The sequence below is a fragment of the Sparus aurata genome, chromosome 23 (genome assembly GCF_900880675.1).
Source record: "Sparus aurata chromosome 23, fSpaAur1.1, whole genome shotgun sequence".
NCBI lineage: Eukaryota > Metazoa > Chordata > Actinopteri > Spariformes > Sparidae > Sparus > Sparus aurata.
The window spans coordinates 9923265-9950306 of record NC_044209.1 but is presented as its reverse complement, the minus strand read 5'-3'; the positions used below and the strand labels follow the sequence as shown (position 1 = coordinate 9950306).

The following is a 27042-nucleotide window of genomic DNA, read 5'->3' as shown; positions in this document are numbered from 1 at the left end:
AAATATTGTAACAAATAAGTGTCTCTGCATTTAATTATTATTTATTCAACTGTACAAATATTGAACAAGCATTTACATAAATGTAAAAATATATTTAAGCACATTGCTCTGTAATAATAACTGGTCCCTTTAATTTATCAGGTTAAGAAACCCACCATTACTCCATCAATCACAGATCAAACTTTTCAAATTAATAACAAAGATAAGCCAAATATGATCACACACAAGTTATTACATCAACTTTGTTCAAAATGTTTTTGTCACTGTTGAGTTGGGCAGAACTATGGCACACAAATAATTCTGAGCTGCTAAAACACGTCTCACGTGTGTGGCATTTTAGAAAAACAAAAAGCAGAGAGCCTTGCAGAGGTAATGAGAGATGGTTTTGATTACAGTAAATATTTGAACACATACACCTGTAAACACACTGAATGTGTGGCATTAACAGAGCACATGAAAAAGCACCAGGAACTGAGGCTGAGATGCTTTGACAGACAGGAAAGTGGGCAACATTGTCCTGTTCCAACTGGGACCTCCACAGGTGTAGTTTTCGCTGGAAAGCTGTGACCATGTCGGACTTCTTGTGTGATGACTTCACTAATCCAACCAAGCCCGTTTTTCCTCCACACATTGCAGATGCACCATCGGTAGTTAACCCATCAACTTGTCCCACGGTAATTTAGTTTTACTCACGGACCTTTCCACCGCATCAAAAATGTTCCTGCCCGTTGTCGTCGTCCCATGCATGGCAGCTACATCCAAGAGCTCGTCGCTGACGGTGAAGTCTGCCTTCACGCCTCTTATGAAAGTGGACAGATGCGCTTTATCCATGTTGTCCGCGAAAAAGCAGGTAACTGCGTGACTCTTCGGCCAGCTGTGTTGTCAGATTGTCTGCTAGTTCCTTAACTCGGTCTGCGATGGTGTTTCTTGACAAACTGATATTGTTAAAAGTTTGATTCTGGTCGGGGCACACCTGCTCACACACCTGCTCACACACCTTTAGCTGGCACCGCTTCACAAATGCGCCCTCCGAAAAACACTTGGACGCTCGGGTGATTTCTTCAGCCACAATAAAGCTAGCTTTCACTGCTGCATCACTTTTAGCGGTAGCTTTGGTGAACACATTCTGCTGCAGCTGCAGTCTGCCTTTTTTTTTTGTGATCAGCATTTTTTATTGTTTTAGAACAAAGACAAAACAACACACCAGACAGTCATCAACCCAAAGCTACAAGAAAGAGACAAGACATGAACAATAAAAAGGAAAAACACCATACACAATAAAACAAAAAAAAACAAATCTAACTCTGCAGACACAGACTGGGTAAGAAAAAAAATTAACAATGCAAATAATAATAGGTAATTTAAATTTAAATTAAAAATGACAAAAAAAGACAGACATTCATACGCATTTGCACATATATAACAATACTTTGGCAGACGTGCAGACAGTTAAGCAGCATGTATCATAATTCAAAATAATCTCTTAAAAATTTGAGCTGGTCTGTTGTTACCTAGTTGTATTGAGGACCTTTGATAAAGGAGATGTAATTCCCCCACTTTGCAGTGAATTTATCTACCTGATTAGCCAACCTAAAGGAAAGGCGCTCATGTGCGGCCACTATGCCAAGCTGAGAAAACCATATCCTGACTGACGGCAGGGAGGTCGCTTTCCATTCTGTCACAATAAGTTTTCTCCCCAACATAAGGGATGTCTGGACCCAGTCTGCCTGTGACACAGGAAGATGTTTCAAAGGGAGAGGGTCACCAAGAACAAACAAATTCGGGCAGAATGGAATATCTAATTTGAAGATAATTTTTATATTCTCATGGACAGCGGTCCAAAATTTTTGTACTACAGAGCTGCAGTCTGCCTTTTAATTTGTGGACAACTTCTCCATCACTTCTTAGAAATCCGCTTTAGTCAAACGCTGATATGGAAACACTGGGATCTCGCGGCAGGATGCGGTCTTTTCGCGGGTCACACAATGCACGTCGGGTTATCGGGTCATCGACATGCATTGTGGGAGATGTAGTTTATGGTCACTGTACACTGTAAAGCAGTGTAGACTTTTATTTTAAGACAATTGTGTACCTTTTAAGCTCTCGCGGGCCACATAAAATGACGTGGCGGGCCGGATTTGGCCCGCGGGCCTTGAGTTTGACACATATGGTTTAGGGCATTCAACAGAGGCTTTTGTTGAAAGCAACTTACAGTAATTCATACATACATAGACTGATGGTGGCTGCCATGCAAGGTGACAACCAGCACATCAGGAGGAGTTTGGGGTTCAGCCTCTATCTCAAGGACATTTCCGCATTTCCAGGGGAATCGAACCAGTGACCTTCCGATAACAAGACACTGGCTCTCCCCCTGAGCCACAGCTGCCCGAGTTAGAAATTTGGGTGCGCTATACTAGTAGGGGCTAATGTTGCATTGAGCTGCCAGCCTCCAGCAGAGATGTGGAGCAGGCAACAAAACTCTGGTAAGCTCACCTCTCTCTAACGCCACACTGCCATGTGTTTTTTTTAACTGTCTAGTTTGTAGTCCTCAGCCCAGACCGACTGGAGTGACATCACTCAGGGGCAATATAGTAGATTTCATGTAGTTCCTTCTGAAGCCATACATAATTAATCCAATTATGTATTTTTTTTTTTTTTTACATGCCATAGTACTCCAAAAGACTTGCACGTAATCACACTTTGATGTGTTAAATCTGTAAACCTTTAGTAGTGTGAAAGCTTATTAAACTGATAGATCAAGCACTTTTGGAAGTTGTGCTTGTATCAAGAGCATCAGATACAAAAGAGAGAAACAACACAAGCATATTAAAACGAACAAGTCACTGGTTTCCCTTAAAGAAAAATCTACGTTTTTATAATACCATATAGTAATACTATTAATACCATACTGTATTGTGTAGCTTTGGGGAGTTTAAATATTGTTTCAGGACATTCTGCTTTTTATCTCAATTTCCATGTGTTGTCTATGAGTGGGAATCTGTTTTCCAGATTTTCCAGGAGGCTTGGGAACCCTGAAAGACTGGAAACAGAGCCAGCCAGATAACTCTAGGTAACAAAATTTGCTTACCAGCACCTATAAAATGATGACATGTTGTTTTCACAACATTTTGAAAAGAATGAAAGCGTAAATAAACAGTTTCCCCTGCCGTTATGTTCTGATAACTCGCTCACTCGGCATGGAAAGAGAGACATCCCCCCCTAAAATGCTGAATTGTTTTCACACTCTGAGCTTTGTGCTACTGAGTTTTTAGGTGAAACATGCATGACTCATCAGAGCGGGACATCTTACTCCTTTGATCAGTATAGTGGAATACTATATTGAGTTTTATGATGCTCCACTGCAGCTCAACACCTAAGTGTGTTTGTGGAGTACCTTAACATGTAAAATGTCAAAAGAGTGAAAAGAGTCCAGGTGACAAAACATGTGATGTGAAATTTTATTTTTATATAAAATACATAAATAAAGCATCTGCAGGTGGCATCAGGAGCATGTGCACATATTCATATACACACATACATTATGCGTGTAGGACTCAGACACACTACCAGGCATACGATTCACCCCACAAAATAAAGTATGAAGAAACAAAACGATGGCAGTTGTTGCAGCCGCTTGAGAACACGCAGATATCTTGGACTAATGCCTGCACGCTGCACAGGTCACGTGATCACAAGAAGCCCTGCAGCAGTCCTGTTAAACGTCGACCCCGGAGGCACTGATCCACCACTGGTTAAACAGAACTCATCTGTCAACCACGCAAACACACGACTGATATCAGATCAGTGGAACCAGAGGTCACAATATTTATTACGCCTCTCGTATGGTGCAGAAGATCTCCCATTAAAATTTGCTGATAAAGAACTTTGTTCCAAAACAGGAAAGATATTTGAAAAAAGAAGGCGACGCTTTAAAACTCAACATCCAAACTAAAAATGTCTCATTTTAAACATCATGCGTTCAATTGTTCAAAGATGGTTCCACTACATTTTAGAAATAAACTTCAAGAAAGGCAAAAATAAACATTTTGACTAGTTGAATGCAGCCTGTAATGTAGAAGCACAGTCGTATTTAGTTCCTGTATCTCCTGGGCTCTGCTGATTGCACATTTAAAACATCCGTCCTTTAAACTTAAACATAAAAAAAACTGTCTCACAAGCTCCCCCACCCCGACCTCCGCTCAAGAGTTCTTTGGCCAAACGCAACTAACCGTTAAACTTTAACATGGCAAAGCACATTACTATCCGAAGCATCTTTGTATGACAATCATTATGTTCGATTGAAACAGAAAGGTTTCTCTTTGCATCCGATCAGCGGCCGAGTTAGAGGAGGTGAGAGCAGCGACTGAACAGACAGTAAAGGGCAGCCCCCGTTTCAATGTAGGCGCATGGGGGGGCGAACACACAAACATACCACGTGTAATCGACAGAAAAATATATGTATAAACCAACATTCCTCAGAAAAAACAATTATAGTGCTGTTCAGTCCCTCAATGATGAAAAGAAAACGATACAGACTGTAAAATTAAACGTTTGTCTGCCTCAAACTGCTTCAAATGAGCTGCGCAAAATGGCACCAAGCATGGAGGAGCGCCGGCTGCAGTAATGAGCGCTTAACCCTCCTCCGCTGAATATTATTGACCATGCAGCGCAAGCCACGTGAAAGCAGCAGAGCAGATCGATATGTTGGGGGATTCACCTCCCTTTGGGTTTTTTTTTTAATAAAGCCTCTGTACACCATAGTCATATTTCATCGCAAAACATAATTCTCTTCTTTCATCCAGCTTTGTAGAAAAAGGCGATCATTTACTGATGACAGGAAAACGGCCAACAGCTTCTTGACCGGAAGAGCGTTCACCCATTGTGCCAACCTAAAATATCTGTCCAGGTTTTTCTGTTTTTGCAGGCAGACTGACAGTAACATGTTGGTCAAGAGGCTGTTGAGCAGCAGCGGCGAGCGGGATGAGGGGGAGGGATCGGAGCTCAGGTAAAGCCGAGTTAGGCAAAGACATCATCATCATCTGACTGGTAGAAACTTACATGGCAGCGAGTACATTTGACGTATCTGTGAGCGTTTCTGTGCGTGTGTCTATGCGGGGGGAGTTTTGAAAGCGCCCCAGGCGTGGAAGCAGCGCGTGAAGCAGTGAGGCTCGTTTCCCTTGCGCACCAGTCGGAGCTTCCTGGGGTGTTCGGCGTCCTTGGAGCGCATGTGCTGGATGTAAACCTGGACAGGGGTGAGTGAGATGTGGAGGTAAGTATAGAACACCAAAATGCACAGACGCGTACACACAAACTGCAGTTGCTGACTAACCTGGCAGGCTTTGAGACTAAGTTTGATCTCCACCTGGCTGGTCTGAGTACCGACCCACATGTACACCTGAGGGGAAACGAGGAGGAAGCACAAAAAAGTAATGAATAAAATCCTCATCTGTCTGATTCCACCGTCTCTGTTCGAACAAATCTGTGATCTGTGGGTTAGTACCTCGTGGCCGTTGTCCAGCAACATGATGTCATCATCGGCCAAGTCGTCCTGACAGAAGTCTGAGCACTTCTCTGACACGGAGAAATAACCCTTCTCATTGGAACACCTGAGGGGGAGAGAGGCAGGAGGAGGAAGTGAACACGTGGACAGAGAAGAGAAGAGAGGAGAGGAGAGGGACAGACGGGTTCGAGTAGATGAGTCGCACTACAATGACTTCACTCACCTGAAGAGCCGAGCGTGTTTCATATAATCTGCATCTTCGTCGTACTGCTTCTGAGATCCAATCCCCACCCAGAAGAAGTTCTCTGGCTCCTCCCCCTCGTTAATCACCTAGGTGACAAAGTGATTAGTTTGACAATTTCATGCAAAAAAAAAAGCAGCTGCACAGATGTTTTATCTGATTATATACTCTCTTTATAGAGAGGATAGTGGCCCTTGTTTTTTTGCGCTTGTCATCTCAACATATCAGTGCAGCTACTGGAAAAATGCTCCCTAAAATACTTGAATGGAATAGTTGAGGTAGTAGTTATAAACACATTTCTCAATAATTAAAGTTGCACTCAGATTGAGAAATAAAAAGAAAGTAGAGCCTCCAAGAAAGTCCACCTTTTCTAATGAACATGGCAGTTTGTTGTTACAGTGAACATTTAAAAATGACTGAAATACCAAATACAGTGTCAGCCACAAAAGAATGAGTGAACACTGAATTCAGTTAATTAATAAAGTGCTGAGTGAAGAGGAACATTAAGAAGTGAAAGAGCTAAAAGTGTGATCACCTGAGCTGAAAGTGTCTTCTGAAGTGTAATTACTCATATTAACTTACTCATTAATTAATTTACTCATTAATTTTAAGGCCAGCTAACAAAGTTGAGGTGCGAGTGTGGGGAGTGTTTGTGTCAATGAAAAGTAAAAATAGACGAATGTGAGAATATCATATTCCAACAAAAAAGGTGCACATTTACCTGTTTACTGTACGTGTCATCGAACATGCAGTTCATGATGTCCTCGGCCAGTTTGGCTTCGTCGGGGTCGGCGGCTCTGCCCACCCAGGTGTACACGATGCCCTGATTGTCTGTGCTCTCAAACGGTACCTGCAGAACACACACACAGTTACAGACACCAAAAAGAGATGAAAGTAGAAGAAGACAGGAGGAAATATCTGGTGGGACAAATTGCTGTTATTTAGTGTAAAACATAATCATCACAACCTTGAGGATGAAGCAAAACTCTGAGTTGAGATTGCTGGAGTCTGTTCCGATCTGGATGGTCCTAAGAGAGGGGGATAAAACAAATGTAAAAAAAAAAAAGGTATCGGGGAACAAAAAACATTGAGACTTAGAAAGCCGCACTGGTGTGTGTTATAACAGAACTGTGTCTACCTGGTGCAAAGTGCGCTGCCATTGGTGCGTATGTGGTAGAGCGAGGGCTGAGCGGCATCAGTCTTCTGTTTCCTCTTCCCTTTGTGGATGATGAACTTCCTCTTGAAATGGGACAGGAACTTGAGGTTCTCCTGCTGCTGGGTCATACGCACCACCTAACAGCGAGAAAGAAGTGGTCAGGCTCATACTGCGACGACAGCATGTATGTCGAGGGTTAAATAATGTGTGCAGACTCTCCCCGTACCTTCAGTTTTCCAGGGAACAGACTTTCGAACTTCTTCTGCAGGGAGAAGGTGAAGGTGAGCCAGCCCATGTTGGAGGCCTGCCTGCCCTGCCAGAAGTACACCACGCACTGGAAGTCCTCCTCGGGCTGTTTGTCATCCTCCTCATCTGCTGCTCCTCCCCCTCTACCTCCTCCTCCTCCTCCTCCTCCTCCTCCTCCTCCTCCGCTGCCTTCGCCCTCCTTCTTCTCCTTCTCCTCGTCCTCATACTCCACAGGCACCCAGTATCTACAAAAACAGAGTGAGATTAGAGGAAGATGGTGACTCTCTTTGACATAAAAGGCATCAATCAAACGGAGCCACGTCTCTCCTGTAAGAGGTCTGGAGAGCGCCCCCCACCTGCAGAGGAAGACGTAGCAGTCCTGAGTGTGGAAGTGTCCGAACTCCTCCTCAGGCAGGCGGGCAAACTTCTTCCCCTCCAACACGAATCCTTCCATACCATCCAGATCCTCATTCCACTCCTCCATCAGCTGTTCAGCCTAGACAGAACAGATCCATAATGTAAGAGGTGGAGGCTGAATGCAGATTTAGTTTTTCAGAGAGTGTAGAGGAAAAGAATAACAGTGTGTGTTGTTACCTCAGTGAGGGCCATGGGGGGCTGCCTGGGAAGGAAGAGAGCCGTGAGGTCGGCTTTCATCTGGTCCTTCTGCTCCGCGTCTTTCTTCACCTGGGAGAGAAAACGCAGATGTTGGCTTTTGTGTGGCCTCCAGAGCGACTTTTTATCTGACATTTCTGGTCTGGAAAAAATGCGGCTGATAATCCTATCTTCAAACGCATGAATACTTTGTGAACAATGCCACCTTTTTGTGAACTTTTGGACTCATTTCAGCTGTCTCGGACAATTTGACTGATAGCCCGCTATCACAGTGTCAACAGTGAGATTTTTTTGTGAAACAAAAACACACACACACACACACACACACACAGACGTATCACTGACCTTGCCCTGTAGGTTGTCCTTCTGTTGTACGGTCTCAGCTGCTCTGGTGTAGTCCACCTTCAACACATCGTCCCAGTTCTTAAACTTGGACTTAAACACCTGAGGAAGACAGATCGAGTTATACTGCGTCTTTCCCGCTGCACTGGATTTGATATACACAATAAAATGTGTTTCAGTGGGAGTAGAATAAACAATTTAAACGGCAACATCACGCTGAGAACATTGTTTTTTTTTTCCCCTTCCTGCAGAATTGTCCTCATGTGTGTTTCTGTCTGTACGTCCAGCCTATTTGCGAGGCTCCAAATGGCCAGTTAAATGTATTTATATATCCCCGGAAGACAGATCGGTACAAGAGAGCAGGTAAAGCAAGTCGACGTTATAGATTTTTAAAATTGATTTTGCTGTCCCAACTTTTTTCTGCCCACAGCAAACAGTCAAATGAGAGTGCCAGCCTCGTTTTTCTTTCTTTTCTTTCACTGCATTAAAAAGGGGCACTACAGAATGCTAACTTTTAATATTAATGAGGTAATCATACAAACTCAAACATATTAATTTTTTTTTTTCATAACTGAATAAACAAGCTTTTCTCAGAGTTCCCTAGAACACTGTTAGAAGCTGGAAAAGTGGCAAATATAAACAAAGTAAACCAGTAAGAAACTGTGTTTCAGTCAGGTCCGTTTGTTAATTCAGTTAGGCCAGGCATTGGAAATAAATAAATACAAAAAATCTGTCAAATATTTTTCTCTTCTGATTAAAATTACAGTAGTAGTACTGCAGTACTACAGACTGCACCTTTAATAAAATAACAACTTTGACAACTTAATGAGGATAGCAACACTGAATCGAGTACCCATGACATCCCTAATCTGAAGCAATGGTATTTAAAACGTTACCTGGCACTCGGTGCCCTCCAGGTTGCGGGTGACGAGGGCGTGTTTGGGCCGGTGCAGCATGGAGCAGATCTCCTGACCCAGTTTTAAGGCGGCGGCTCGGACGAGACGCGGAGACTTCCTCCCGATCCAAATGAACACATCAGACCAGCAGTCCAGGATGTAAACGCACTTTGTGTCCAGCAGGGACTGCAGCTGAGGGGAGGGATGGAAATATGTGTAAGTGAGGCAGGAAACGGGGCGGTGAGACAAACAGGGACGTAGGTTCAGCTGATAAACGTACCAGTCTCATCTCTGGCATGGTGTCCAGTTTGACCTTGTGGTCCTTGTGCTCGACTGACAGCTTGTAGTTGATCTGTGGCAGCTCCAGGTAGCCCAGACCCAAACCCACCTACAGGACAATGAGAAGACATAAGTGAATTGTGATTTCCTGTTATAAAACTTTTTACAGTGGAATTCATTGGAGCAGTTGAGGCTATCAACTCATATTTAACCTGTGTGATCCAGTTACTTACAAGTCATCAAGTGCTTTTAGCCTATCCCACATACAGTCCATGATTACAGGCCATTTAAAAAAACAAAAACAAAACCTCAATATAAAATCCTACACACCTCCTACGACATGCACCAATCTGCATTACACCTACACCACGGTATTCAGAAACATTCACATTGTGCTGAGGTCAGGTACAGAGCGTAGGATGAGATAAAGATTATTAAATAGAATGACCTTGTAGAGTTTCGGTCTGACAGGAGAGAAGTCATCTGGTACGTGTTTCTTGATCTCCTCTGGCTGTCCCCCCAGCGACTCCCAGAAACCTGGAGGCTCCTGGTTCTGCATGATGGTTGTGATCTCTGCCTTCCCTTTACGCTCATTCTTATTGATCTTTTCTGCAAACAACCTGCAAGATGGAAAAACAACGTGCATGCAACACAGGTTTAAATCACTATATTTATCAGCCCGAATCGGCAACAAGTTTGTTTTCTACTAGTGGCAGAAAAAGCTTGTGTACGCTCTTACCGGGCCTTTGTGGTTCCGCTCAGGGTGGCGTTGCCTCCCCTCCAGACAAAGATTTCCAGCCCTGTGTCCAACAGGAAGACGTAGCTACCAGAGAGAGAAAGACAGGATGTTATGGACCATGTTTGATGCTAAATGAGACACAGTGTACATGCCCACCACGCAGTAGAAACAAATGAGATGGAAAGAAGCAGAAAGCTGCGAGTCTGGTGGTGTGTGGGAGTTACCGAGGGTCGAGGGAGGAGGCCTTCGTAGGTACAGACTCCAGTCTGATGTTTTTCTTGCCGTAAACTCTGTACAACCTGATGAACACAAAAAAGGATTTCAGACCAACACGTATGCAATAGTTTAACACACAGACTGTTTAATTAATGTACAAGAAGCTGACAACATTTTGAAAGACATCGCATAAACTTAAGCAGCTTTTCAAAACAAAATTGAAAACATGATAAAAGCAAAAGATAAAAAATATTCAATTTGAAACAGTTTTTCTGAAGGGATAATGTAAAATAATGGAAATGTCACAAGATGTGTTTTGTAAAAAGAGTTCCCTCCAGCCAACCTGAGAGCGTAGTTTGAGTCCTCCACAGTGTAGAATCCGCTGGCTGTTCCTCCCTCGATGTACGAGATCTCGTTGTTAAACACCTGCACGCAAAACAAAAACCGTCAGTTACAACAGCATGTAGAGGTTGATCATTCAGACGTAGTATGAAAAGTATGGAGATAATTTTTTTGTACTACATCCAATTAAATAATACGTACTTTGAATCACTGTGAATTTATCTTACACTAACATTAAAAGAGGTATCAAAAACATTTCCCCCCCTTACTGTGAGTGTATCACCGCGATACATTTGCTTGTATGAACTGCATGTTTCTACGTACGGCACTGAACTCCTCGCTTTCATCTCCCATCTCTTCCCGTATCGTCCTACACTCCGCTCCGAGGAAATTCCTGAGGTTGACGGCGTGGATAGCAGCACCGGCCTTCTTGTCCAGAGTGGCCTCCTGGCCGATCCAGTAGAAAATCTGCCAGTTCAGGGCACTGTTGTCATCCAGGAAGGTCTGCAGTTGCACAAAGAGGAATGCAGTAACGATGAGAGGAGTACAGATTTTCACACACAGATTGTACAGTCGTAGTCACAAATTAAATTTTTCTTATGACAGTTACTCCTGACATGTACTTTGATGCGTTACCTTAAGGACGATGTAGCAATCAGCCTCATAGAACTTGCCGTGGAAAGTTTCGTCCACTTGGGTGGGAATAAAGTTTTCTATCTGATATACTGATATACCTGGAACCTGCAGGAAGGAGAAATATAAAAGATACATGTGTATAATTGATCTTCAAAAAAAAACTTTCATTTTTAACACATATGCACTTTCTTTTGTTTTAGCTGAGAAGGGACAAAGTGCATGCACACACACACACACACGCACATTACCTGCCCTACGTCCTCCATAAAGTACTCAGAGTAGTCCAGGTGAGGTTTCTCTAGGCTCTTGTCCCAGCGCCGGATCTTTAAATCACCGTATTTCAAATCTCCATTCTCCTGCAGAATTAGCAGATTTCTTTGTCAACAGAAAACAAACCAGCCCTGTTGTGTTTCATTCTTCCTGTGGCCTGCGTAGCCATTAACACTTCTCATATTTTTCCTCACCTCCATATTCTTCTTCTCCTGTGCGACGTCACTCATGCCCTTCAGCACCTGCTTGGCCTGATCGTCCTGAGAACAGTCCTTCCTCCTTCTTAGCCTCATCTTCCTTGCCAGGGGATCTCGGGGGCTGGCTCCTGGACACATCAACACACAGAAGACAGTATGACACCTCGAGACAGTACACAAGTAGTACTGACGGCAGAACAAAAAAGGCACTAAAAGGGGGAATCTCCCACTACAGTCATGTGCAGCGTTCACACACCGTTACACATACACACCTCCTCCAGCAGCGGCTACGGTGGCAGGTGAAGCCCCGGCCAGGCGGAGCTGGTTCTGCAGGGAAAAGTCGATGTTGTACCACTCTGCTCCTCTGTCCACTGGTTTAGGAGGCATCACCAGGTTGGGGTTCTCACGCACATCTAAAACCTGTAAAAATATCCATTCATGGGTAAAGGTCGTTGGGTTCATAACAGCAATATTAAATCAAGTATATGCATTACATGAAAGATTATGTTACGGAACTCTAGCTTTTAATTGTTCGCATTACCGTTATACAATAATTCTACAGAGACTTGCATGTAATTTAAATCTTCTTCTTGTTTTACTGTTTCAAACTTTTCTTTTCTCTTTCTTTCTCATATTTTTGCTGAAAGACATATTCATTTTATCGAACCCCAATCCAATTTCTACCCTTTATCACACATTATATTTAGAGTAACAGAATTTGTGTTTTAGTCGAAAGTGTTCTCTCCAGCCATGACGGAGGTTATACCAAGGTTACTTTACCCTCTTTTTCAGACTTCTGCAAAGCAATCAGACCTTTATTAATCCACTATTTACCTACTATAAATGCTGTTCGACTCCAGTATTATGGGTATACGAAAGTAATTATATCAGTGATCGTTGTACCTCTAAATCAGTCAAGAAGTGGATGGCCTCTGGCAGCGTTACCAGGCGGTTTTTGTTCAGAACCAGCTTCTTCAACTTGCCACACCTAGACGACAACAACAATAACACAAAACGACGTATTGACATATGGTTACAAAATACAGCCCAGCCTTGAAGAACATTAGATGACAGAATCAGGAACTGAGATGTATAAAATTAAAATTATTAGCGATGCACAGAGTATCAAGACTTATTAAGAAAGACAATATGTTATGAACATACAAATGAGTTTTACACTAAAGGTTACAAAAAAATTTAGTTTATGTTGTCAATTATAGTTCCTTTAAGATATAAAGAATAGGCAGGTAATAAAAACCTCGGCAGGTAATAAAAAATTGCAATTGGTGTATCTCAAAACAGTGTCAGTCTAGCAAATCTAAATCTATGATTTTGGCTGGTGGCTGTTCATCACAACATCCTGAATCTGTAAGTGTACTCGTGTGTTACCTGCAGAGTCCCTCAGGGATGAGTTCCAGGTTGTTGTTAGCCGCCATGAACTCAGTGAGGCTGGAGAGCTTCCCGACGCCGGGTGGAACCCCGTCAAAGTCCAGTTTGTTTGAGTTTACATATAGCTTCTTCAGTTTGGACAGCTTACAGATCGCAGACTGGAAGAAAAAAAACAAATGTTACACATCTTAAAGATTTAAGAAAATGCATCAAAACAACTACTTGAAGAACAACACATAAAATTCCGCATGAAATCTTATCAGCTTAACATATTATCCGGGTTTTGGAGATGAAGAGAGTTTTGGTCTCAATAGCCAATATTTTGAGATATATATATATATATATATATCTCAGATTTGTTACACAACTCAAATACAATTTCATGTTCACATTGCAGCAGCTAAAGCTACAAAACTTTCTCAATAATGGAAATGACAGAGATTTATTCGTGTCCTTACAGGCAGTGAGGTGAGCTGGTTGCGGCTCAGGTTCAGTGTCTCCAGCTGAGTCCACTGGTCGATGCAGAGGGACAGCTCTGAGATCTGATTACTGCTCAGGTTGAGTCTCCTCAAACTGCCCAGTGAATAGAGGCACTCTGGCACCCGAGTCAGGTCGTTACATGACAGGTCGACATCTGGCGCAGACAGGAGGGACAGAAGTAACATGAGTTTGTTAAAAGTACGAGTCCCCAGACGGAGAGTTTGAGGATTTGAACAAAGTGACACATTTATGAAAAATGTATCACAGGTCTGAGTGCCAGAGGTAAGAGTAATAGGAAAATGTGTCGGGTCCCTGGATGAGTGGTGGGTGTGTGTGCTACCTGCTAAATGCGTCAGTCCCTCCAGGCTGGTGGGCATGTTGCTCTGGGTCCTCTGGGTGTTCCTCAGGTGGAGAGTCTGTAATGCAACCATAGCTGGCAGCTGGCTGCTCTCACACACACAGGCGTCAACAACAGTTAGAGCCGAGTTACAGTAACTAAATGCTGTTTTCTGTTCCATATAATTTACCACCTTGTTTAATGCCTGACAAAACTGCATCTTCTTACCGCAGCTGGGCATGCATCAGCGGGTTGTTGTTCAGAATGAGTGTCTGCAGGTGAACCAGGCGTCTCATCTGCGGCGGCAGGCTGTCCAGCTTGTTGTCGCTCAGGTCCAGGTACAGCAGGTCGGTCAGGTTGATGAACAGCTGGTTGGGGATGGAGTCGATGCTGTTGTGGCTCAGATTCAGCACCAGCATGTTCCTGCTGTTCTCCAGGTCCCTTGGGATCTCTGACAGCTGATTGTAGCTCAGGTCCTAAAAGGAGATGAAGGAGGAAGTGTTCAGAAAAATAAGATTTGTTTTTTGTCATAAATACTGTATACTCCAACCAACTATGCTTTTTGGGACAAATAAGTTTCCTAAGGTGCTAAGAGAGCGAAAAACGCATGTAAATACACATTTTTTTACAAGTTGACCAGAAATATAGGAAAGAAAACATGTTGTTGGAATACATGTGGGTAGACTGTTAAGAAAGGCTTCATGGGTGTGATAGGCAGAGGAGAGACTGCTTAAGATTATTAGGTACCAGCACAGAGAGGTCATCTAGCTGAAAAATGTCATCTGGGACTCCAGAGTTCTTCAAGTTGTTGGCTCTGGCTACCACCGCCTGCACACATATTGAAACAAATTCAGGACACCATTAATACCACGCACTGGTTTAAATAGAAACTGATCATAAAACTCATGTGAATTAGTCAAAGCAGTAGACTGAAATCAAAAGTACTAACAAACAATTTAGCATTGCAGATCATGTGTGGTCTGCATGGGCTTTATGTGCATTTTCTCATGCGTGTGGGTGTCACTTACGCGTAGGTTTGGTAAACTGGACAGCTCTCCATGTAAGGTGGTCAGGCTGTTGTGACTCACTGAAAGATGCTCCTAAAGCAGGAAAAAACACAATCATCTTTAATCCCAATATGCCCTACAAGGTCATGCAGCGTATTGCTTGCACTAATACCCAGTTGTGTCTAAACAGAATAATCTAACTACAAACAAGATCAAATCAAAGCAGGTTTCAATTTAACACTCCCCAGACGCTGTGGCTCCTTGCCATGACAGCAGACTAATCTTATTTACCTACACCTGGTAAGCTCAAACAATGTTGGCACAGATAATATTTTTGCCGTGACCTGCTCACTACACCTTTTGATGTTAAGAATAGATAATCCCATCACAGATATTTAGAATAACACTAGGGCTGTTCGTTTTAATCAGGGGAGGTTTCACCAGTTAAGTGCACCAATCAGCTGATGTGATGATCTCTGCTTCCCACACATCAAGTTAAAACAAATAGTAAACGCTGACTCATCAGCGATTAGCACAAATGCAATGAAAGGTAGACTAAATTACCTACCACTATTACTACTGACAATAAAGATAATAATACCACTACTATGATGGTAGACTTAAGGACAAAATAGTAATAACATTCAAGAAGAGTAACAGCAACATTTATGTCAGATTAAATTCCTTCATATTTAGAGGTGTGAGGACAGCCTAATAATTGAGTGTCTCACCAGCTTCTGCAGAGAGGCCAGCTCCTCTGGGAGGTAACATAGTCCTGTCCTGTTCAGTTTCAGCCATCGCAGACTGCTCATACACTTGACATGCTCTGGGAAGTACCCACCCTGGAAAAGACAATGGGTGGTTAGAGTTGGGAGAAAAGGAAGAAGAACAAGAAGACAGAGACTTCTGGCATCAGTAATACTGATACTGACTTTATTCATCTATACTCTGATTTTATAGTACCGTTAAATTTCAATGGAGTTGGTGGAGGATATAAATAAAACTTATCATTGCCTGTAAAACTTAGAAAAAAAAAAAAGAAAATAAAAATGGAGGGTGTCACAATTTCAAAGATCTTTTGTTTGGGGGAAAGGTTTTCTCTGACAGATATGAGAAACCAAACTTTGTAACTAACTTAATTTCTCTCTCTCTTTTTAATTTTTTTTACTAACCCATCAGTGAATGGTGTTTTTTTCTGATGCAATCTGGAATCTGTATTTTAGGTAAATATTATTTGAACTTGCCTGACCGCAACATGCAAAGGCCACCCAGATAAAGTTGAGCCGTTATTGTACAACACCCCCATCTATAATTATCTGCTGATCTCATCTACTCCATATGTGATAGTCCAACAACAGCATAGCCATTGGTGTTGAAAAAAAGGTTTAAAACAGATTGAATTGTGCCTTAAATCAAAAGTCAAACCAAATATGGGTTTGGAGAATTGTGACACTCTTAAAAAAAGATCATTGAGCAGGAATGTTGGAATACAATCTTACCTGTAGGTCTACAACACATCTGTTCTGTGATCTGTTAAACTGCAACTAGCCGAAGTCAGCATATACAAGACCAGCAAATAAATTACAACAGTTCTGTCCCTACAGCCAGTGAGGTGAGCGGTTTTGTCTCTGAACATTATAAATATGGAAGAACAGTAATACGCACAACATTAAAAGTTGACAACACTGGTTGGGTTGGTTTCATTGTTACTGTGTGTGGGCAGAACAGCACAAATCAGACCACTTCTGTCATGTACAAATCAGCTCCCTGAGAGAATCCAGCAGTAATCTGGCCAGCTGTGAAGTTCGGTCTGTGTTATTTTACACAGTCAGGGAAAGAAGCCTGTGCAGTTGAGCTCACAGCCATTATGATTTGGGGAACAACTGAGCAGAGGAAATGATGTCATCCCCACATTAGCTGAAATTAGATTTGAATCACCAGCCATTCACCAACTAACATAAACAAGTTATTCCCAGGCAGTTTATTTGAACCACTTTCATACCTACATTCCAATCAGCGATAAGCACACAAATAGTCTGCCAGTTCAAATACTTGTCAGATTTTCCCAGCTGTCACGACTGCCAGCCGGGCTGCTTCTCCAGCCTCTCAACATAAGCTCGAAAAGTGTGTCAACCGCTACAAGTATGACGACAATGGGTTGCCAACACCATTCAACAAACTTCTGACAATAACATTACATGAGGATGTTTCTCTTGGTCGGGGCCTTACCGAACTTAACGGCTGATAACGCTGACATGTTCTGGCGCAGGGCTTGTGTCTCTGACCCAGACAGCCAGAGTTAACTTAGCCGACAGAGAAGCTAAATTAGCTAGCTAACGTGACGTTTGAAATAAGAGCTGGCTACGTTATCCCAAACAATCCGGAATAACGTCACCGCTATCAAACAAAAGAAGCACTCTTCAGTCCCATAAACAGAATTATATTAACCACCTGCCACGACGCTTGTGGCCGACCCGAGACTGTTACTTTGTCCATGTCAAACATCTGACAACTGGCTAACGCCCAGTGCTAGCAACGTTGAGCTAGGCTAATGTTTAAGCGAGCTCAAGCTTTAGCTGTTATACTCCGAAGATCCAACTTGGGTAAGCTTTGGCTAGCTAACAAGCTAACGTGTTAATTACTCAACAGCAACGGATACAAAATCAAACAATATCGCTTTAAATCCTTACTTTGAAGTCGTTTCCACTCAGGTCTACCCCCCTTATGAAGGGAAGGACTCCGGTGGCAGCCATTTCTGGTTGATGTCAGCTGCTCAGCCTTCAACTGTCTATTTTGGTCCAGCACAGCAGCAGGAGGGTTGTGGCTGCTAGGCGGCTGCTCTTCTTCTTCGTTTTTAATGGAGGTTGGTTACCAGCATTTAAAGGGCATTAGCGCCACCCTCTGCTATGAACGAGTGATTATAATTATCGGTCAGCGCCCTCCAGTGGCCATCATCAGGGATTACAACACATCCATAAATGTGGGAATCCCACTTTTGAATAAAGGCTCGCTAAATTAATTATATCTGTCGCAATATTTAAAGCTGAGACAACCGTCTCCCTTTAAAATCGACAGGTTTATACAATATGACCTTCATTTAATTAAATGTTTTCTTTCTCTTCTTCTTCCACTGTACTGAACTGCGGGGCATTAGATTGATAACATTATAGTCTTGTGCACACAAAGACCTTGTCTTAGCTGATTATATCACGAGTTGCTAATTTCTCCGTCAAAAGCTCCACGGTCGTAACACACAAACCACTATTGCAACGAAATTGTGTCAAGTCATTTAGAGATAGCGGATGATACCGGAAAAGATACACGTTTCTTTCAAAATAAGGTCGTCTCCGGGGAAAGCGTACGATGTACTGCATGCTCGTTTCGCAGTTAACATTTTATTTTGAAGGCGGTGGAGGCGGAAGTGTTTCACGTGTATCTTAACGCGATGACATCATTTGTAGAACCGCCCAGTCAGCTGTGCCGTTAAGTGTCCCTAGCTTAGCCAGCCGACAGAAAAATAAAACACAGGCTATTTTTGGTTTTACATTATGGATAAGAGCGCCACGCGATACAATGTACAGCTATATATTTATGATTTATCGCGAGGAATGGCCCGCAGCCTCAGTCCTATCATGTTGGGTAAGTACAGGTAGAAAAAATCCGATGCAGTCTGGCCTCGGGGACAAATAAGTAATAACAACAAATACCGGGTGGTGATGCCTTTTCTGGCTTGTGACATTTTAAAGCCGCCTTTATACAGTTGTAACAGTATAGAATACTGATCTATGACTAAGTTATTCAGAACCTAGTTGTTATTTTAATCATTTGCAAATAAACTATGAAGCGAGAGTGATTTGTGTTCCCACATCCTAAGGAGCAGTTCAAAGGTCGTTGTTGGGGGTAGATCATCTTGTGCCTCCTCCCCTCTCCTCACTACTATTTACCTTCTTGTTACAGGAAAGCAGCTGGACGGTATCTGGTATGAATCTTTTTTTGCTTCTATTTTGACAGATGTCTTGCCTGTGACCTAAAAGTCAGTCCTCCTGAGTCATGAAAACATAGTTTCTCATGTAACTGTACGTGTGGATCCAGCAGGTGTAGGCCTGCGACCTATTTCTGGTCCCAGAGCAGTTAACACAGGCATTAAATATAATCTTCAAAGGGGCACTACGTCGTTTTGGAGATGAATTTCAAACCCATGTATTAATGAGGTAATAGTACAAACTACATCAATGAATAAACAAGCTGTTCTCAGAGGAAAATAAGGTCCCCAGGACACTGCTTGAAGCTAGAAAGGTGGCAGGGTCCGCCACATATAACCGAAGGGAAACATTATGAAACTGTGTTGTCCTTTAAGGTCAGTTTGTTTATTCAGCTGATTCAGTCATGAGTTTGTTTATTTGAAATGAAGATCTTTCTCCACTGATTAAAATTTCTTCCCCAAAACTACAAAGAGCACATTTAAAACATATGAAAACTACCAAAGAAAGCTGCCAGCTGAGTATCTAATTCTGTCTAGATTTAGCTGTTCAGTGATTCTTTGATTTGTTTTGTTTTTAAAGTGATTTCAGAAACACAGAAATGAATGAATACTTAATACTTAATATAATTAAACAAAAGGACTTGTAGTATAGTGGATACTCCAACAAAGTAAATAGCAACACTGCTTTAAAATAAAACATCACACATAATTAAGCATGAAATGTATCTGAGCCATAGATTTGACAGTTTAAGAGCATTTAATATATCATTACTGTACTAATGTAGTCCTATAGTTCACTAACTGATTTGGGACTTGTTAATTGGCAGTGGCACTGAGTTCCAATTTTTTTAAATAAATCTGAGAAACACTGAAGTTGTTCTGACCTGGATAAACCCCCGTGATAATTTTGTGCTTTTTTCTCCCCCTGCAGGCACACAGCTATAGTAGCGTACGGGGATGAGTTCTTCTTTGGAGGGGAGGGGATCTCCAGCTGTTCACCGGTAAGTCTGTAACAAGCGGACCGACTTCACGAGTCTCGTCAAACAAGCCCGTGAAGGAAATGCCTTCAAATCGAGTGTTAGCGCAGAGAGGCCTTTAAATACCTGAACACTTCTCCTGGTTTGAGATTATGTGTTCCAGCTGTCAGTGTGCCGTCCTGCCTCAGCTAAATCTCTAAAAATTCAAATGGGTTTGTGTGTTTATGAAAGCCTCATTAAAATGTTGCCATGTGCGAGACACGGTGTCAGGTTTCTAGTTCATTCCTTTGAGATGTTGCCAGTTACTGAGGCCTCTCAGCATATCACAAAATTAGTGAATCACATGCTCTGACATGCTCCCATGGGCTGATTCGTGATGGCGATTTAAATCTGCCTGAATTACCCCTACCCCAGTTTGTGTTGTTCTCAAGGTTGGTGTTCCGAAGATCGCATGAAAAGACCAAAACCTACCATGTGTCTGTTACCACTTTGACTCCCCTCCTTGTCTGTGTTACAATTATATATAAAAAAGAAAAGCAAAATCAAATCAAATGCTAAAAAAGAGTAAATAGTGCTTTTTGTATGCAATTTGCAGCCGTGATTTAACGGTTCAGTATCGGAGAATTTCATATGAAGACATTCAAAAAGGAACTAAAATCAGCAACAGAAGAAGAAATAATAGTTTTGGCGTTATATGTGTTGTGGTGCAGAAATATCTGCCGAATTTAGCATGCTAACCAGCTAGTCTTCCATTCTGGTCCGAAGCTCCTGTCTCAGATGTGTAAACATAAGTTCGCACCGCTAGCTGCATGGCTAACTGAGCTAACTAAGGATCGGAAGCCACAGTTAGCAGTTACTCTGCTGATATACGGCTTCATCTTTGTTTTTCTCCATTGTTTTGACAGGTGGCCAACGTTAACATTTTGTCCCTTTCATAAGCTGAGATGAGTAGTTCTAGCAGCAGTGTGGTGTGGATGCAGAGTTGACTTGAAAATAACTTCAGCTCCATGTTCATGATAATGAATTAACTTTGATGTGTTTAAGGATTCCTTGTACAGCAATAGAGCTCTGTGGCTCAGATGAGCAAGATAGGTATATAGATGAGGCTTTGTTACACAGAATAAACATAATATATGTTTAATATATTGATATATGTTAGTTATAGAATAAATGCATGGTTGGTTTTGGTCTTTTGAATAAAGATAGATCAAAGATATGTATTGTCCTTTAACAATCAGTGCTTACTAAAGTGGAACAGGCAGCAATAAAATGTAAGAAAACTGCCAAATTAACCTTTGACATTCATTTCTTTCAACATGATATTTGCAAAACAGCAGCTCTACAAAGCCATCGCTCTGATGTTTGAGATAGCTGAACATGTTTGAGCTGCCAAACGCCATTCCAACTGTGCTGCAAGTTTGCCCGATCACAGGGTGCGTCGAGAGTAAAATGATCCAAATCAGCTCATTCTCATACATATGAGGCTCCTTCTCACCTCTTCAGAGACAGTAATTGGAGAAATGAAACATCACTGATTAGCTTGCGCTCCTCAATAGCTCTCATATAATGGTCTGGTCTGCTGTGTGTTTGTCAGGGTGGAACGATGCTCGGCCCTCCAGACACAGTGGTAGAGCTGGGAGAGACTGAAGTGTCCGATGAGATCTTCATGGATTACCTCTCTTCCCTGGGAGAAAGCACATACAGGTCGAGTAGCTGTCATCAGTTTCTTTTTCACTTCCCCTTCCATCATATAGGGAAACTAGCAGTTGTTTATATACTAAACATGATGTTTAGTATACGTTTTGGTTGTTACTGACTTGTCAAAATGCATAAAGGCTGTTATCTGATGCACCAACTCCTTCTGTTCTTCCCTGGTTCAGAGGTGACCGGTATCGTCTGTTTGAGCACAACTGCAACACCTTCACCAACGAGGTGGCTCAGTTCCTGACGGGCAGGTCCATCCCCTCCTACATCACTGACCTTCCATCCGAGGTCCTCTCAACGTGAGTGCGCCAAGCGGTGAACTGTTATGAAGTAGGCACACTGAGCTCTTTGTAGCCGTCACATGGAAGACACGAGTTCTGCCACAAAGTCAGTGCGACTTTGCTCCTTTTAAGAGAAAATAGTCACCAGTAGATGTTGCTGTAATAATGACAAGGCCTGCAATTTATACTGTAGCCGCCGAGATATGTGCCCAAACCTGCCTTCAAAAGTTTTTTCCTCGATTGATAACTTTATGTACAGAGAAGGCAGGATCCAAGAGTAGGCATACTTGGCACATGCCAAGGGCCTTATTGCCAGCATGGGGCCTGGACAGAGGAGAAAAGAACTGCCTACTTTAAATAATGTTTAACATACATTATTAAAATATTTAAAGATCCTTTTTAAACACACATTATAATGTTAGATTTACTTTTTTTCGTTAGTGCATGACTAACCAATTGTGTACGAATATTGAAAAAAATATAAGTAGATAAGCTAAACTATATACCAAACTAAATTAATGAGTATAATGATAATTATGTGGCCAAAAAAAATACAATCTGCCTCGAGTAATCTGTCCATTTAATCCGACCCTGGACACACCAATGCATGGGATGCATTGTGGGTAATGTAGGCCTCTGGGTTTTGAAAAGCAGTCCACTGGTAGATAGCATTGCACTCCTAGAACTCTATTGCATTCATCAGAACCATAGATATATCCTTTTTTATTCCACGCATTCGTACTCCTTTTCAATACTGGGCGCCCACATTACCCATAATGCAACGCCCACTGAGTGACATCACTCAAGGCCTTTAATCAGACTACATGCGGCTTTCTCTAAAGCCACAAAGGGCTTTATACTTCTGTTATTTTCATAAACATGCAGTGGTACTGCCCAAGACCTGTAAACACACTCAGATGTGTAAAATTAGTGGAGCTACCCTTTAAGTGGAAATAGCTTGTATACAGAAAACAGATACAGTATGTTAATATGCAGTAGAATATGACTAGGGTTTCAAAATAGAGTCCAGGCCTAAATAAACGTGAAATCATTGTGTCAGGACTCAGTTTACAATATCAGATCTCCTCCCTCTGCCTCCAGACCGTTTGGACAGATTCTGCGGCCCATCCTGGACTCAATCCACATCGCCCCCCCAGGAGGTAACGTCATCAACGGGGGCAGGAACGTCTAACCGCGAGGGGGCAGCAGAGTCGCCGAGTGTTCGCAAAGGTCACTTCCATTGTAGTCTTTCTTTGTTTTATTTCTGTAAATAAGATACACATAAGCGCTAAAGCTGATGGTGTTTGTAAGCTATGACTGATATCCGACCGTTTAGTCCTGAAATTCTTAATTTAAATATAATTTCCTGCTTTAAATCCAGTTGGTTTATGAATACTATTCAGCTGACTTTGATGAATGTTGCCTTCTTAGAAATACATCTACTTAAAGTCATATATCCATTTAAAGGGGCACTATGAAGTTTTGGTAATATTAACAATATTAATGAGGTGATAATACAAACTCAAAAATATGTTTTCCAGAACTGAATAAACAAGCTGTTCCCAGAGAGAAATAAGATCCAAAAACAAAATGCTGTTTATATTCGCCAGAGCCCATCACCTTTCTAGCTACAAAGTAAACATGACATTGTGTTGTCCGTTAAGGTCAGTTTGTTTATTCAGTCTTGAAAATGAATCAGTGAAGATCTTTCTGTTCTGATTAGAAATTCTTCTCCAAAACTACATAGTTCACCTTTAAAGAAGTTAAATGTAAAATGGTATATTTAGATTTGGTGCATTACAACTGAATTGATTCTTAATACACAATAACATACATATTTCACTACATTTCACGGGGCACTGTGTAGTTATGGTGAAGAAATTTAAACTCAAAGTTTTGATATGTTTAAAACAAGATAAAACAAACTTATGAATATATATATTTTTAAACTGAATAAACAAACTGGTCCCAGAAGAAATTAAGGTCCCCAGAACACTGTTTGGAGCTAGAAAGGTGGCAGGGTCCGCCAGATATAAACAAAGTAAAACGGCATGAAACCATGTTGTCCTTTAAGGTCAGTTTGTTTATTCAGTTTATATAGTCAAGGAAACAAAGAGAGTCTTTCTCTTCTAATCAAAATTTCTACCCCAAAAACTTTCTACTCCACAGCATTAATCCAACAGCTGTAATTAAACCACATACAACATTTAAATACCTCTTGCACGTTAGTGCATCCAGCTTATTTAGTACTTTTGTAGAAAATACTCCTTTACCTTTTTAAGTTGGGTCCTTCCAGTATTACAGTTTTAATTTAACAAAGATTTTAGTTCATCACTTTAGTTATTTAATAGGAATTAAGCTTGTTGTTCATCACATATCAGGTTTCACACATGGTTTCTGCCGTGCGGCTGACTACAATGAAATTTATCTTAGCGTGCACTTTTGCATAGATGTGTTTAATATATTCAATTCAGTGGATGCTGAACGATGGAAAATAAGATGGCTGAATCTTGGAGAGTCTTTTAATGTCAATCATATTTAAATTTTGCACTTTTATGATTTGTTTTGATTATAATTTTTTTTGTCACTTGTCAGCCTGTAGTTTAATTTCCCATCAGTGATCCTTTTATGCCTGTAATATTTGTCTTTACTCTTTCTGTTCAACTCCTCTGTGTTCGCCTACTTAACCGAACCGTATATATTATCATTCCATTTGTGATACGACATACAGCAGGTGATTGATGCCACAGAGTGTATACAATTTAGAGTGATATAAAAGTGTCTCTATAGCAGGACTGGGATCAGTTCATTATAAATACAGTTATTCCTGTGTATATGAAAGTTGACATTTGTTAACCTGAGGGTTGATTACAAAAGTGGGTGTCACGCAGGGCAAGATGACAACACAAGAAACAGTTTCAAGGTGATGTAAAATCATTTCCCAGACAATCCTTGTCCTTTTATAAAGGTTTTTGACAACAAAACAACTATTTCCTTGGTTGGAAATATCCAACAATGTAGGCTCTTATATAAAAGTGAACTGCGTCACAGCCCTGTTATATGACATAAGTTGTGCCTCTTGGCCTGTGTTACCAGCTCCACAGGGAGATCATCTTGTTATACAATGTTTTTGAAATTTCAGTTGCCATGTGGGTAATTCTAAACAACTGCACATCCACACCTTTTTTTTTTTTTTTTTTAAACATAAAGTTGACCATATGCTGTACTGTCAACTTAATAACAACCTGCTTGAGTCCTTTAACAGCCACCAGAGAGTGTTTGATATACAATACACCTCTGTGCCTTCATTTCCCTCCGCTTGGCTACAGTCACACAGTTGGGAGTTGGCATGGTTATCATATAGCACAGATGGTAACTTCCTGTGCAGTCCGCATTCAAAATCTGGTAGTTAGTCTACTGCATGAAGGTTGAGAGATCTCAAGAATAGTGAAATACACGAATAGGCACCCTCAGCTCCCCGATATTGACCATGTGTCATCCGCCACGAATAAAATTCTGCAGGAAATTGTAAGAAACATAAGTGGTTGAAAGTATCCCAGATCCAACACTCACAGCCTTTAATATAACACTTTACACCCTGCACTCTGCCAACAGAAAGAACAAATTGTTGTGTAACTTAATATAAGATGTAGATCACATGTTTTAGGGGTTACCTGATAAAGACAGTGTTACCCACACAAACCGTATTAAACCTCATGAGCCTGAACAGAGGGAAGAAGAAGAAAGAAGCACAGAAAAACAAGAAACCACTTAATAAAGAACATTTCATCATAACCAGCATTAATAAAGGCTACATTTATAGTTAATAAAACGTTGGTTAATAGTGGTTTGACTGTTATTAAACAATAAAATGTCTTTTAAACCATGTATAAAGCAGTTGTTGATGTTATGTTGCCACCGATGTCTATAATACTTTACATTGCCTATAGGTCCCATATTGTAGAGAGCAGAGGTGCTATATAAATACTGTGAAATTGTCAAAATGCGAGAAATGTACAACATGGTTGTCCATGGTTGCACAAACACCGGCAGAGAAGCGCAGTGGGCGGTGCCTGCTCAGGCCTGTGAGTGCTGATCAATTGGAGCAGACTGGGCACTTCAGGAGGGTGGTCTTAAAGAGACAGGCACTAAAGAACATAAAGGGTGATTAAAGGTGCTGCAGCAATGGACAGTTTATGAAAAATAATGTGTATTTGAATATTGAAGCATGCAAACATTTTCTAGTAGACGTCCAAAATAAGATGATGAACCTGAAAAGGAGCATAATATGGAAAACTTTAATAAATGGTTTATGAAGCATTTCATTGTTTGTTAACAGTCAAAAAACTATTAACCTACATGTAAGTAACTATAAATGTACCATTTATTATTAAAGGTAATTATTAATAAGGTTATAATAAAGTGTTACCACAATCTCAAAGAGAGATTAAACCAGCATTGACTTTCAGTGAGTTCTCCTGCAATAAATAAACCTCACACATATTTTACCTGACGAGCCGTCGCCATCGCTCGGCTCGATCATTTCTGCACAGAAATATTGGCAACATGTCAAAACTTTATTTTTCCTAGACTTGTACATATTTGGCTACTTTAGGTTAATTCCCAATTCATGAGGCTGGAAAGCTCAGGTGAATCTGGGTTCTGACATTTTGCCTTCCGCTAACCAACTAACCAACATGCTAACCAGACCGATGAAATGTATTACTGCACAAGTCACCCTTTGTTGCTCTAATATATGTTGCTGGCTGCTACCTGTACTGTGAAGATAGTTATGGATATTATTCCCTATTTAAATGATCTAATGATAGATATGTTTATGCATATTGTTTGTATTGTTTGTGTAATTGTTTTTTTTTTGTAATTCTACCAACATATAAAGCCATTGACTGCAAATGTGAGAAGCTCTGGTGTGATTTTGTCACATTTACAAGTATCTTCTGGTTATTGAAGGTTTTTTAAAGTGCAACAGGCATTTAGATTTCCATATTGCACATGTCATTGAAATGCAATGATAATATAATTTGCACAAATACACACATTTGTGGAATTGAATTTGAAGGACTACTAGAAGTGCACATTTGAAGCCTGACAAACTGTCTTTGGGAAAAAAAGGCGATGGAAAGGAATTTAAGTTTATTAGTTGTGTGCGCATCCATGAAACCCCAGGGGTTTACATACTTTACATACTGCAA

General features: G+C 41.3%; 2 protein-coding genes across 2 annotated transcripts; one reads left to right on the top strand and one right to left on the bottom strand.

Annotated features, from left to right (window-relative positions):
- Positions 1–3444: 3444 nt before the first annotated feature.
- flii (FLII actin remodeling protein) lies at positions 3445–17743 on the bottom strand. The gene is made up of 31 exons (XM_030408958.1): positions 17576–17743; positions 15617–15727; positions 14907–14978; positions 14626–14706; positions 14107–14354; positions 13882–13985; positions 13520–13695; positions 13062–13219; positions 12576–12660; positions 11945–12092; positions 11670–11800; positions 11454–11561; positions 11206–11310; positions 10894–11073; positions 10571–10653; positions 10236–10310; positions 10012–10095; positions 9721–9892; positions 9274–9381; positions 8994–9185; positions 8101–8199; positions 7738–7827; positions 7500–7639; positions 7124–7388; positions 6880–7034; positions 6709–6769; positions 6463–6591; positions 5724–5830; positions 5501–5606; positions 5330–5395; positions 3445–5242 (listed from the first exon to the last, which is right to left on the bottom strand). The coding sequence occupies exons 1-31, from the start codon at positions 17636–17638 to the stop codon at positions 5108–5110; spliced, it is 3837 nt and encodes a 1278-aa protein (XP_030264818.1). The 5' UTR covers positions 17639–17743; the 3' UTR covers positions 3445–5107.
- A 586-nt stretch (positions 17744–18329) lies between these two features.
- Positions 18330–26748, top strand: LOC115575833 (desumoylating isopeptidase 1-like). The gene is made up of 6 exons (XM_030408191.1): positions 18330–18524; positions 18843–18864; positions 19799–19868; positions 21439–21548; positions 21725–21847; positions 22931–26748. The coding sequence occupies exons 1-6, from the start codon at positions 18434–18436 to the stop codon at positions 23019–23021; spliced, it is 507 nt and encodes a 168-aa protein (XP_030264051.1). The 5' UTR covers positions 18330–18433; the 3' UTR covers positions 23022–26748.
- Positions 26749–27042: the final 294 nt, after the last annotated feature.

Excerpts from the sequence above, each read along its gene's own strand:
- LOC115575833 (XM_030408191.1), top strand. The coding sequence starts at position 18,434 with ATGGATAAGAGCGCCACGCGATACAATGTACAGCTATATATTTATGAT. Across the intron at positions 19,869-21,438 it reads GGATCTCCAGCTGTTCACCG|GGTGGAACGATGCTCGGCCC; the intron begins GTAAGTCTGTAA and ends TGTGTTTGTCAG. Across the intron at positions 21,549-21,724 it reads CTGGGAGAAAGCACATACAG|AGGTGACCGGTATCGTCTGT; the intron begins GTCGAGTAGCTG and ends TCCCTGGTTCAG.
- flii (XM_030408958.1), bottom strand. The coding sequence starts at position 17,638 with ATGGCTGCCACCGGAGTCCTTCCCTTCATAAGGGGGGTAGACCTGAGT. Across the intron at positions 13,696-13,881 it reads GGGACTGACGCATTTAGCAG|ATGTCGACCTGTCATGTAAC; the intron begins GTAGCACACACA and ends TGTCTGCGCCAG. Across the intron at positions 11,311-11,453 it reads TTATGGAGGACGTAGGGCAG|GTTCCAGGTATATCAGTATA; the intron begins GTAATGTGCGTG and ends TCCTTCCTGCAG.